Source organism: Sprattus sprattus (genome assembly GCF_963457725.1).
Source record: "Sprattus sprattus genome assembly, chromosome: 6".
NCBI classification, from domain to species: domain Eukaryota; kingdom Metazoa; phylum Chordata; class Actinopteri; order Clupeiformes; family Clupeidae; genus Sprattus; species Sprattus sprattus.
In genome coordinates this window covers 35,374,875-35,389,271 of record NC_137925.1, presented here as the reverse complement: position 1 = coordinate 35,389,271, position 14,397 = coordinate 35,374,875, and the positions used below count along the sequence as shown (strand labels likewise).

The 14,397-nt window shown below is 41.9% G+C and overlaps 1 protein-coding gene across 1 annotated transcript in view; it reads left to right on the top strand.

The window, feature by feature from the left end:
- Positions 1-10,862, top strand: part of dennd5a (DENN/MADD domain containing 5A) — a gene marked incomplete at its 5' end in the record, with an annotated part of 28,860 nt that extends 17,998 nt beyond the window's left edge. The window contains 4 exons of the mRNA XM_080840448.1: positions 584-666; positions 889-1,012; positions 3,726-3,894; positions 9,881-10,862. Coding sequence (XP_080696574.1) covers positions 584-666; positions 889-1,012; positions 3,726-3,894; positions 9,881-10,064 — 560 coding nt within the window. The 3' untranslated portion in view covers positions 10,065-10,862. The remainder of the gene's footprint in view (positions 1-583; positions 667-888; positions 1,013-3,725; positions 3,895-9,880) is intronic.
- Between the last annotated feature and the right edge of the window lie 3,535 nt (positions 10,863-14,397).

The window sequence follows — 14,397 nt, the reverse complement described above, 5'->3', positions numbered from 1 at the left end:
TGATTGGCTGAAATTAGAAGAGATCTGATAGGCTGCAGAGTATATCTTTTAGAAAAAATGCATTTGTGAAACTGAGTGCGTTAGGAAAGTTCCAAAAATCCAAACGAACGAATGCAGGGATTTGTAACTCGTGTTCGTCGGGTTGCAAACAAATGTCATGGTGTCATTTATTTTTGAATCACAAAACACATTTGTGAAACATGAAATACATTTGTGAATCGCGTTTTTTTTTTTTTTAAACGCGTTTCGTTGGTTTGTGACTCGCGTTTCGTTGGTTTGAAACGCGTTTCGCTGGTTTGTGAAATATGAAACTAATCTAACTCCATACACACCACACTACACACCACTGCTAAACATACACCACACCGAACCACAACATTACACCAGTACACTTCACTACACTAAACTACACCACCATATCACCACTATATCTACATTCATTAATTAAACTTAAACTCAATGTATTACACATTAAACATATTATTAAACTCATTGTATCACAGTATTGAGAGGGGAACAGTAGACTGTGTGTATTTAAAATAAGGCTCTGTATTTGTGTGTGTGTGTGTGTGTGTGTGTGTAGAACTGAATACAGGTCAAATCCAGGAGGGAGTTGGGGAGGCTATCAATGGAATAGTGAAGCATTTCCACAAGCCGGAGAAAGAGGTTAGAAATCAAACACACTCACTCTCATACACACACACACACATTCACACCTTCTGTCACTATCTGACCCACAGAGACACACAGACACACCTTCTCTCACTATCTATTTATATGTTACGATGATGTGTGTGACGATGATGTGTGTGTGTGTGTGTGTGTGTGTGTGTGTGTGTGACGATGATGTGTGTGTGTGTGTGTGTGTGTGTGTGTGTGTGTGTGCAGAGGGGTAGTCTGACTCTGTTGCTGTGTGGTGAGTATGGACTGGTCTGGGCTCTGGAACAGGTGTTTCTGCACAGCTTCAAGTCCCCACGACTCTTCAAGAACATCTTCATCTGGGACTTCTTAGGTAACACTCGTATTTCTGTTTGTGTGTGTGTGTATGTGTGTGTAAAACATCATATGTGTGGAAATCTTTGTGTTTGCAAAACGGTGTGTACGTGTGTGTGTAGAAATGGGTGTGTTTGTAAAACAATGTATGTGTGTACATGTATAAATGTGTGTGTTTGTAAATGTGTGTGTGTGTTTTCCCAGAGAGGGGATTCTCAGTAGTAGGGATGTTTCTAGCCTCAGTTAGGGTCAGGGGTTACACACAGCATATAACATATAAACATAGCATAGCTTACACAAATAGCAAACATACATAGCATACACACGTAGCATAGCATACACACATAGCATTGCATACACACATAGCATTGCATACACACATAGCATTGCATACACACATAGCATACACACGGCAACTTGCTATTGCATTTTTAATTTCTGCGTTTCAGCCAGCCAATTAAAAACTATTTAGCCAAGCTTAGGGTGACCAGATTTGAGTTGGTGAAAAAGAGGATACTTCAGCGGTGACGGTCGGGGGGGGGGGGGGGGGGGGGGGGGGGGGCATGCTATTATCAAGGGCCCTAGTGCGCGCTATTTACTAGTTAAGAGGCGCGCGCACCACACACCATTAGGCGTATATATATATATATAGCCTATATAAAAGTTAAACTTTCCTAATTATGTATAATGTTGTTGTAATTATGTATAATCCATTGTGTCATCTCTCCTTTTGCTAAAGATAAAGCAACAACAAACTCTAATAGCTGGCCTCCCTCTCATTAATATTAATGTATTAATATTAATGTATCTACCAATACATAGGCCTATTACCAGAAATGTGTTGGATTCTACAGTCGAATTAGTTACTAAGGCTATTGTATTGGGAAAGTAGACATGTGAAAAAGAAAGCTATCAACAATAGCACTCTGACACACTAACGTAAACAAACGGTCAAAGTGCTGAAAGGTTCTTTAAAAACACTTAAGAAAAGCACGATTTGTTGCGGCGGCACAGCAGCTTTACTAACATCTGAAAAACACATATACAATGAAACAGGTGCTCGGCGGCGACCTATCATTCAGGGCCTGTTTTGGAGCAGATTGCCTAGCAGTCCGTAGTCTCCCAATTTGCCAAGATGCAGGTTGTGAATATCATTCCCTAAAATCCACCTTCGGTAAGGTGTGCAGTGCACCTCTCTGCTATTGTTTCTGACATATGTGACAGTGGTAACAGCCGAGTGATCTTTTTCCAAATTGAAACTCAGTAAGACCTACCTACCTGGCCGCATGGAGCAGGAGAGGCTGGCTATCCTTTCCATTGAAAACGCATATCATGCATCACCACCTTTATGTTTGAAAGGTGCTTGCCTGTGTACTTTGCCTCTAGGTCTTGACGTTTAGATTTTGCATCATTAGATCGTCTAGTCACATGATCAAATAGAGACTTGACATTGGACATCAAAATATTACCCACAAATCATTGCATATCTGTATATGACAACAATACCAATGAAAATAAGAAATTATTCATTTAATTGAATCGTTTTTTTTTAAATAGTTTCCATAGTTTATGTAGGATAAGCATATAATTGTGTTATAGATTGCTACTGACTATTTCCTTTCTACAAAATAATGGCCACCATGACCGAGATAGGTTGGCCATTTCGACGGTATATATAGCATATGGTAGGCCACCCTATTAGAGCTATAACCAGTCATTGGCCGCTGGTGTGTTTCCTCATCTTCTCAACTATCGGTCGCCGCGATAACTGCAATATACAGACTCGTTCGACGAGGCAAAATCCCGGACAATTTAGGAATCCCTGCCGGACGCTTTTTATAGGTCTCAAAAAGAGGACATGTCCGGGAAAAAGAGGACGTCTGGTCACCCTAGCCAAGCTGCCACAAGTACACCTAAACCAATGTCTAATCCCAGTATTTCGCTTAGCCTCACCAAACCAGCTAGTTGTACAGTTCAGATAGCAGCCTCCTCCAAAATAAATCTAGACTAAAATAAACTAGACTAGAAATGGCACAAACACACTGAAAAAAACACACATTTAAAAGCCAAATTTAGAAATGAACCGATATCTTGAAATGTTTTTTTTTTCTCTAGCATTTTTTTGATTTACGTTTAATATAGCTCTCTTAGGTTTCAAATAACCATAGCTTAGTTTAATATACCTATCTAAGGTTTCAAATAACCTTAGCTTGGCTATCATGCTTCATACCATAGACCTCTGTATTTTTAATACAACATGAGTCCGACTTAATATGACATCCGCCCAGGCCCACTTCTGGTCTTCTGTCCGAAACACAAATACAGACACAGATCATTTTGTTAGTTTTACTAACAGATACAAATACAGAGACAGTTCAGATACAGAGAATTAATTGGCACCTCTAGTGTATATACAACTTTGTTTGTGTGTGCTTATAGTATATAACTGTGTGTGTGTGTGTGTGTGTGTTTATGTTTATATATAGCTGTGTGAGTGTATGTTTATATATAAATGCGTGTGTTTGTTTATATATACCTTTGTGTGAGTTTTAATATAACTGTGTGTGTGTGTGTGTGTGTGTGTGTGTGTGTCTGTATCTGTGTGTTTATATATAACCGTGTTTGTGTGTTTGTTTATATATAACTGTGTGTTGGTAGAGAAGGCCCAGGCGTACTTTGAGAGTGTATACAACTGTGTGTGTGTGTGTGTGTGTGTGTGTGTGTGTGTTCAGAGAAGGCCCAGGCCTACTTTGAGAGTGTGGAGCAGCAGGGTCAGCAGCAGGATGAGAACTGGCTGTGCCGTGTCCGACTTTTCTGCCGTGTCATGCGCGCCATCAGTGTCTCCCCCAGAAACATCGGCAAAGATGGAAAGTTCCAGATGCTTGTGTGTCTGGGAGCTCGGTGAGAGACACACACACACACAATACAATACACTAAGCTAGGTTAGGGTTGAGTGTTAGCTGTAGTAAACTTACTCAGACAAAAACACACATAGACCCTAGGGCAGAGCCATAGAAAACAGAGTTGCGACACTCTTTGATGTCGCCGCTAGGGCTGTCACGTGGTTCATGTAAGCCTCAGTAGTTCCTAAGAAACCGCAAGCTGTCATTGACTTGTATGGTACAGTAAGCTATTGCATGGTAAATATCATATCGTAAGCACACGTATGCTGTATGTAATGTATTTTAGTGTGGTATGCTTTTGCGCTGTGGTTAAACATGGGAAGTACTGCATTTATTACTTTTGAATAATAATAATTATACACGTTTGGAGGGAAAAGTTTGTGTGAGCTTGGCCAGGTTACTTACGTGAGTGGTGCTAACCTTACGTTCTGCATTTGCACTTAGATAAACAAGTTACCATCTAACTTGTACTGTTATTGGACTCTAAGCACTCTCAGCACTTTTGTTAAATATCAGCTTTTCCAAAGTACTTTTTATCTTTATAACCAAGTTGTTATTTTGAAAGGACATGTAGGAGACTAAAGGACATTAAATGACATTACATTTTAGTTATTTTTGTAGGACATGCATCAGAACCATGGAGATTTTAATATGGAGCCATGTATCAGATCTATCAAACAGCCACTCATTATGACTGAATATATCAATACAGTCAATAGAACCAAATCTAACTCTACAAGCAACTATTCACAGTTGCAATTTATGTCAGAGCTGATGAGCTGGAATAATAATATGGACTGGAATAGACCAATACACAAGCAAACAAGATCTTTTATTAAAGTTCCATTCACACCCTTCTCATGCTTTTCATCTGTATTGATATAAGCCTTGCTCAGAGCAGGGAACAGAGAAGGGAAGGCCACACGCAGAGTAGCTATGTATGTATTCGATTTATTAAATTAATCAAACTTGTAGCAACCGATAACGTAATAACGGCCAATAACGTAATAACGGCCAATAACGTAATAATTTATATGTAATAAAACCAATAACGTAATAAACTGCCAATAATGTAATAAAGTTGCCGTGCCAATAACGTAATAACTTTTGGCCAATAACGTAATTACTTATTACGTTATTGGCCGGTTATTACGTTATTGGCCTTGCATTAAAAAAAACCTTTGAAAATGTAATAACTGAGCCAATAATGTAATAACTGAGGTATCACTTCATTTTATCTTCAATATCTGGACAGAAAGTGTCCCACTTAGCCTTAATATTGCATCTTGCAACAGATGCTTAAATATCCGACCTTACAGATACCCCTCCACCCTCAACCCCCCCTCAACAGGAGGCCTTACAGGAGCCATTAAGAGTCATTTTGGATTAATATGTCACTCTTAGGGTTCTGTTATAGTACTCTGTGTATCCATCTCTGTGACCATGCAGGCGCTTTGATGGAGTCTTTCTATGTTCTGCGTTGCAGTTTTCAGTATGGTATTGCAATTCACTGCCGGAACGCTAGGGGTTGTGGGAATTATTTGAGCGTCTCCATTGGTCTCAGTCGCCTCGACTGGTACATTTTTTTGGCGGCACACATCGGGCTACCATAAGCGGAGCTTTACTTTTACTCTAGGATTCTCAAATCAGCCAAAACTGTGCTAGGGCCAGTCTGATCTACAAAGCAACATTAAATTGCTTGCAGATTCGGGTGGGTTCACCCAGGCTAGCACAAACACAAGCACACACTCTCACACAAACACACACACACCCTGTTATTGCTGTTATTGCTGTCTAGTTTGAATTTTTATTTATTTATTTATTGTATCCATCAATGTGTATAAAAGATACTTAAATAATTTAACAGCACACATGTGCCTAAACATGTACCTAAACTCATAATAACCTTAAATTATGTTGAAAACCAGTAATGGATGGAGGATGGAGTAGAGTAAAAGTAAAGCTCCGCTTAGGGTAGCCTGACGTGTGCCTCCAAAACATTTTACCAATCGAGAAGACTGAGACCAATGGAGACGGTCAGATAATTCCCGCAACCCCTAGCGTTCCGGATACACACCAAACTCCACACACCCACACTCCCTCACACACACACACACACACACACACACATACCCACACTCTCACACACACAAACACACACAAACACACACACTCACACACTCACGCACCCACACACACACACACACACACACACACACAAGCACACACACACACACACACACACACACACACACACACACACACACACACACACACAAACACTCACTCACACATACACTCACACACACACACACACACACACACACACACACACACACACACAAACACACACACAAACACTCACTCACTCACACACACTCTCACACACACACAAACACACACACTCTCACACACACACACACACACACACACACACACACACACACACACACACACACATACGCACACACACACACACACATACACACACACACACACACACACACACACACACACACTGAGAGCCTTCACCTGGGTAAAGAAAATGACTTTTCAATCAGCATTATGAAGCTCTACAAGGCCGCTGGACGCAACAGTGGCCTTAGCATGCATCTAAGAGATTTGTTTAGTAAGGACAACTGCTGGATGAGGGCATGGATTCTTCTAAGGCATGTAGCCTTCGGGCAGTTCAAAATTAGGTACATATCCTGGAAAAAGTAGTAGTACATTTTATGTTAATGTTTTATTTTCTTTACATTAGTAAATTAGTAAATTGGTAACTTTTCATTTGAAATTGAGCATTGCCTCCAGCTTAAGTTCCACTGAGTAAATATGACAGTTTAAGAGTTAAGAGTTAGTTTAGAATTGTTCAGAGTTACTTAGCCTTCAGTAAAAGAGTTCTGTTTGAATGAGGTTGAATGAAAAATGTTTTTCCATGATTTTTTTAAATTATTATTTAGACAATGCATCAACCTCACTGAGACATTATTACATGTTACATACATACACGATTATGAGCAACTGTCTATTTATACAACAATATCTGAAAGAATTGTAATGACTAAAGACCCAAATGAGCAGATAGGTGTTAAAAATAGGCTAACCCTAAGAAAGAGAGAGGTGCCCAGTACATAGGGCTAGTGGTAATGACATGTGTTTATGTGACTGTGCCATCCACTACACCTATTTTTTATGAGCGAACTACACAAAAACACAGACACATCAGCACATAAGATTACTGCAATACCTTTATGGAATTTACAGATTTCTTTAATTCAAGAGCCGCATGGTTGTGCATATTTGGATGAATGAGTGCATTAAATCAGTTTAGGAGCAGCATCTAGATCATATGCATCAGACAAACATTTAGCTTTTAAATATTGGTAATGAAAGCAGTATGATATGATATTATTGAATGAGGGGGCTGCAGTCATATTTATATATTACTACATTATTGGCTCAGTTATTCAATTTTAATACGAATCTGCAAGCAATTTATGTCGCTTTGTAGATCAGACTGGCCCTAGCACAGTTTTGGCCGGTTGAGAATCCTAGAGTAAAAGTAAAGCTCCGCTTATGGTAGCCCGACGTGTGCCTCCAAAAAATGTTACCAGTCGAGGCGACTGAGACCAATGGAGATGGTCAAATAATTCCCACAACCCCTAGCGTTCAGACAGTGAATTGCAATACCATACTGAAAACTGCAACGCAGAACTTAGAAAGACTCCATCAAAGCGCCCGCATGGTCACAGAGTTGGATACACAGAGTACTATAACAGAACCCTAAGAGTGACATATTAATCCAAAATGACTCTTAATGGCTCCCGTAAGGCTTCCTGTTGAGGGGGGGTTGAGGGTGGAGGGGTATCTGTAAGCCAGATATTTAAGCATCTGTTGCAAGATGCAATATTAAGGCTAAGTGGGACACTTTCTGTCCAGATATTGAAGATAAAATGAAGTGATACCTCAGTTATTACATTATTGGCTCAGTTATTACATTTTCAAAGGTTTTTTTTAATGCAAGGCCAATAACGTAATAACCGGCCAATAACGTAATAAGTTATTACGTTATTGGCCAAAAGTTATTACGTTATTGGCACGGCAACTTTATTACATTATTGGCAGTTTATTACGTTATTGGTTTTATTACATTTAAATTATTACGTTATTGGCCATTATTACGTTATTGGCCGTTATTACGTTATCGGTTGCTACAAAACTGAACAGAAGTCAGTATTGGAGTTGGAAAATAAAAGTGTAAGCAATCAGTATAATGCGGTGCAGTGATTAAGCAAACAAAATCCAAAATCGGTGAGGGAGAGACAGAGCAGCAGCGGACCCCCTCCAGTCTGGTCTGAAGTGCTTTTAAAGGCCCAGACCACAGATTAGCGCGACTCCAAGCACCTGCGCCCAGCTCACCTATAAGAATCAGATGCAGCACACAGACAGGAGGAGGAGCCAGGCAAAGCCGTAAAAAAGTAAACAGGGTCAGGGAAAATGGTTAAATAACACAGCAGTTAGAGCTTAATCTTTACTTGATATAACACATTGCCAGCATCATATCAATGGGTGATATAGGTGAGATAGACTGCTAGATAATGGCATGGGCTTGGGTCGACCAGCGCCAGAGGGAGACCTGCTATTGGTGGACTGCCTGTGTGCACTGAGGAGGAGGAGGAGAGGAAGTGGAGTAAGGAGAGGAGGAGGGGGAGAGGAGGAGGAGGAGGAAGAACAAGAAGAGACAGAGGATGAAGAGGTGATGGAGAGAGAGCAGGGGTAGAAGAGCGGAGAGGAGGAGACAGAGAGGGAGAAAGAAGATGAAGAGAAGGAAGAGAGGGAGACAAGAGGAGGAAGAACAGGTTTTTAGCTTTGGCTCTCTCTAGTAAACCCACTGATCAAAACACAGGCTTGCTTCAGAAGAGCCACACTCTCTATACACTCTCATTACACACACACACACACTCACACACGTAACACTGACCACGTGTCTGTCTAACACTGCGATACCCTCTTCAGACACACATTGAAAGCACACCAGCCTGGCAACACTATTACAGCACTAATATTATTGTAGGCCTATGTGTGTGTGTGTGTGCAGACCAGCCTGGCAACACTATATTACTGCACTAATAGTATTAGCAGCAGTGGTATTATTTTGGTAATGTTTTAAAACCTAACAATCAAAAAAACTTTACATAATAATGTCACCTGACAACAAAAAGTCTTACCACGGACTTATCACGTTAATTACCTAAATGATCACGTTAATTACCTCACATTAGCCTCCGTTACCAAGCTTTCAGTTAGGTCCATACATCCATTACATGTTTAACATCAACATCGACATTCCATGCAAACCAAATGTAAAAAATATCGATGTCTAAGAGTATACTACTGATAGCTAATGCTTAAAAGTGTGAAAACCGTTTAAAATGCTGTTATTTCATCAACTTACCAGTAATTGTTCTTGATGCGCGGTTGAAATGAACGGGGCTCCGTTGGAACTTGGGAACTTTTGGCGTCTCCATAACCCGGAAGTGGCGTCCGCCATTTTTTACAATGGGAGTGAATGGAAGTGTCGCAACTCTGTTTTCTATGGCTCTGCCCTAGGGTATTGTTAAAAGAGGGTGGTTATGGGTAATAAAATGAAGTGGTTATGGGTAATAGAGGCAGTTGGTTATGGGTGATAGAAAGATCTCTCTGTATCTGCTTTGTTATCTATGGTCAGAGTTGGGTTATTGCTAACTTTATGGTCAGAGTTGGGTTATTGCTAACTCTATGGTCAGAGTTGGGTTATTGCTAACTCTATGGTCAGAGTTGGGTTCTTGCTAACTCTATGGTCAGAGTTGGGTTATTGCTAACTCTATGGTCAGAGTTGGGTTATTGCTAACTCTATAGTCAGAGTTGGGTTCTTGCTAACTCTATAGTCAGAGTTGGGTTATTGCTTACTGTCTGCACTCTGGACATTGCATGTCTTTCCACAGGGACCACCTGCTCCACCATTGGATTGCTCTTCTGGCTGAGTGTCCAATCACAGCTCAGATGTATGAGGACTCCGCCATGCTGAAGGATCATTCTCTGGTCAACTCACTGATCCGAGTGCTGCAGACTCTACAGGAGTTCAACATCACACTGGAGGCGTCACTCGTCAAGGGTGTTGGCCTCTGAGACACGCGGACACACACACACACACACACACACACACACACAAACATACACACACACACACACACACACTTGCACACAATACATACCAAACTCATACATAATGACACACCTTTGTGGGACCAGAGAACTATTTCCTACTTTTGTGGAAAGGGACCTGAACCTGAAGCCTAACGGCTTTTCCTTAACCTGAACCTCGGCTTATTCTGAACCTGAAGTTCGGCTTATTCTGAAGCTGCCGCCATTTTTGCCATATATTGAGCGCTATGAGCCTTCTCAAAGGTGTCCAGTATTTTTATTCTAAAGGTGTGGCCATTCTATTGGAAACGTTTTCTATGTCTCCCAGAAATTCTCCAGAACTCAACACAGGTTGCTGCGGTCCACATGTGCTGATGTTCCAAAAGGCGAATAGTTGTTTTGTTTTGTGAACTGCTGATATGTCCTGTATTTAAACGGAGAAACCAGGGAGATGACGAAGATGAAGATGGAGATGACGTGTTAATATATTTTCAGAGAAAATCAGTATTATTTTGATATGCCTGTCAGGTTGCTTGCTGTGAGTTCAGTGTCATTCAGTAAGTCGTCATAGGAAGAGAAGCTGATGGGGAAATAATGCTTCAGAAATGAAGTGAGTTTTTAAGGAAACATCAGATATTAAGTGTGCTTTTTCAGGATACATAAAAAAATGAAGTGTGCTTTTTAAGGCTACATCAGAGATTAAGTGTGCTTTTTAAGGATACATAAGAAGTGAAGTGTGCTTTTTTTCAAGGATACATCAGAGATTAAGTGTGCTTCTGTGTGAACAAAATTAAACGGATCTCAAATGCACACTCAAACAAACCTCTTTGCAAAGATACATGTGTGTGTTTGTGTAGGAGAGAGAGACACGTGTGTGTGGGAGAGAGAGACACGTGTGTGTGTTTGTGTGGGAGAGAGAGACACGTGTGTGTTTGTGTAGGAGAGAGAGACACGTGTGTGTGGGAGAGAGAGACACGTTTGTGTGGGAGAGAGAGACACGTGTGTGTGTTTGTGTGGGAGAGAGAGACACGTGTGTGTGTTTGTGTGGGAGAGAGAGACACGTGTGTGTGTTTGTGTAGGAGAGAGAGACACGTGTGTGTGTTTGTGTGGGAGAGAGAGACACGTGTGTGTGTTTGTGTGGGAGAGAGAGACACGTGTGTGTGTTTGTGTGGGAGAGAGAGACACGTGTGTGTGTTTGTGTGGGAGAGAGAGACACGTGTGTGTGTGTTTGTGTGTTTGTGTGGGAGAGAGAGACACGTGTGTGTGTTTGTGTGAGAGAGAGAGACACGTGTGTGTAGGAGAGAGAGACACGTGTGTGTGTGTGTAGGAGAGAGAGACACGTGTGTGTGGGAGAGAGAGACACGTGTGTGTGTTTGTGTGGGAGAGAGAGACACGTGTGTGTGTTTGTGTGGGAGAGAGAGACACGTGTGTGTGTTTGTGTGGGAGAGAGAGACACATGTTTGTGTGGGAGAGAGAGACACGTGTGTGTGTTTGTGTGGGAGAGAGAGACACGTGTGTGTGTTTGTGTGGGAGAGAGAGACACGTGTGTGTGTTTGTGTGGGAGAGAGAGAGACACGTGTGTGTGTTTGTGTGGGAGAGAGAGACACGTGTGTGTGTTTGTGTAGGAGAGAGAGACACGTGTGTGTGTTTGTGTGGGAGAGAGAGACACGTGTGTGTGTTTGTGTAGGAGAGAGAGACACGTGTGTGTGTTTGTGTGGGAGAGAGAGACACGTGTGTGTGGGAGAGAGAGACACGTGTGTGTGTTTGTGTGGGAGAGAGAGACACGTGTGTGTGTTTGTGTGGGAGAGAGAGACACGTGTGTGTGTGTGTGTAGGAGAGAGACACGTGTGTGTGTTTGTGTAGGAGAGAGAGACGTGTGTGTTTGTGTAGGAGAGAGAGACGTGTGTGTGTGTTTGTGTGGGAGAGAGACCAGTGTGTGTGTTTGTGTGGGAGAGAGATATGATGTGTGAAGTGGAAGCAGGAATGATCTGTGAATCCCAGTATGCAAACAGGAGAGAACCCTAACCTTAACCCTTCCACAAGGGGGCGCTCAACCCCACATGAAGGGAAGTACAGCATCTGTCACAGGAGAGAACCTCCACACCTCATGAAGGGAAGAAAATCATCGATCACAGGAGACTCATAGCCCTACTCATGACCGTATGATGTGACTGCACAGTCTCCGAAACGACGCAGAGATGGTAATGCGTTGACAGCGAGGGCGACGCAGCATCTGGTTTAATCCATTACACCAGGCAGTGGCGTGCACACATAGACACTAGGTGGTGCTAACGCACCAGGACTTTTGCACTTTATCAACGAAAATGCCCTTTTGAAACTTTTTTTTTTTTTTTATATATATATTATTAACATTTTACTGAGGCCGGTTTTGAAATGATCTTTTAAAAACCTAAGCGATTAAAAACGACTGAAACAATCCCCAAAAATGAGCCACGTCCCCCTTGCACAGACCAGACTCGATTATCTTCCTTTGTCACGTGCACTCGCGCTGGCACGCGCTGGCACGCGCAGGGCACCACATGCGCTTCAGTAAACAGAAGCGTCTCCAGCATAGCAGGCACGGTCACAGACAGGCATCTTCTCCCGTGTTCCCACCCGCAGGTAACATACAGATCAAGTAAAATCGTATAGTTTGCCCTCTAAGCCCAACGTGTAGCCTAATCATTTTGTTGTGCAGTAAAATGTCTCATACAGCAACAAACAACTAAGCATTTTTAGCCAACTGGTCACCTGATAAAGTTTTACGCTGTATAGCCCAATGACAGATAACGCAAGGACGACCATAGGCTTATTAGGCTACAAATTATTTCGGTAGAGTTTGCAATTGCAAATCTGCAAATGTGTTACCAGTGACGACTGCTTCAGTTGAAAGATCATTTTCCAAGCTGAAAATCATAAAAACGAAACTATGAAGCCTGTGTGGACAGGAAAGGCTCTCTCACCTTCTCTTGCTTGCCATTGAAAGAGACATTGAGGTAAACCACAGTGAGGTCATCAACATCTTTAAAGACATGGCACCAAGAAGGAGGCTGCTTCAAAGCAGTACGCAGCAAGAAGTGGAGGCTAAACAGAAGACAGTCGAGGGCAAAGTGAAGTTTATCTACTTCGCCGAGATGTCTAGAGTTCATCTTGGGACTTAACAATGACTGTATATAGTTAATATAGGATGTGGATTTTATCTGTTGGTGGTGTGACTTTTTTCTATAGGAAACTCACGTTTAGAGAATGATACAAATAAAAGTAAAATTTCATTCAACATGTGCGTGTAACTTTTCTATAATAAGGTGTTCCGCGTGCGCTAAAAAGTGCCCTTCCCTTCCCCCCTGAGCACCTGCCCCCCAAAATGTCTGTGCACGCCACTGACACCAGGGGTTTTCAACTGGTTTTGTCCCAGGGACCACCATTCTGACTAGAAAGTAATCCGCGGCCCACTGATGTGCCTGCGCGCGTGCGTGTGTGCGTTCGTTTGTGCATGTGTGGGGAGAGGGGAGACCTGTCAGTGTAATATCTGGGCATGGTGAAGTGCACACAGCCTGTCTATTCGTGGCAAAATGGTAGACAGCGACAGTCTCATATCATTCTCTTACCCTGTACTTATTCTTCAAGTACGCAAAAAAAAATTCTCTCACACAGGTAGTTTGAAAGTTTGCAAAATACACCTCATTGCTTTTGTAGCAAGCTCTGGAAATTCGGTCTAGCAACTTATCCAGAACTTAAGTCATGAAAATCACGTAACATCTGTTGCATGTACTCAATAAGCTTAATTCAAGAAATCGTAATGCATCTCCATATGCCGCAATAGTTTCGACGGCTTCATAGCTTCAGTTGACAGTAATGTTGAACACACGAAACACAGTGGTACCTCCTCTCCTGCTCTGGCTATCATCACTGTAAATCCGTATTTGATGTATTCCTCATTGTTATTTCTTTTTCTTTGTTGACTTTGTTTCCCTGTATCCTGTGAAGGTGTACCTTTGTCGTGGCAGCCTGTCTCTCTCCTCACTAAACACCGATCCATTGGTGCTTCTGACCAGCTAACTCCACGGTAGAACGAAATGTTAGCTAAGGACAGTAGATAACTTCAGTCGTTCACCAAAAGTTTAACTTTTTCGACTAAACTTCAAAAGTACTCGTAGGCTATGCTTAACTGCAGATGCTTGTCAACTTCGCACGCGAGACTGTAAATTATGAATGATCCGGTATGGCGTGACGTTACGAACGCAATGCATTAACAACATCAGCAAAGCACAGGCTACCATACACTGGAAAGGTGCAAGGCTACATTCTGTCAGCGTGA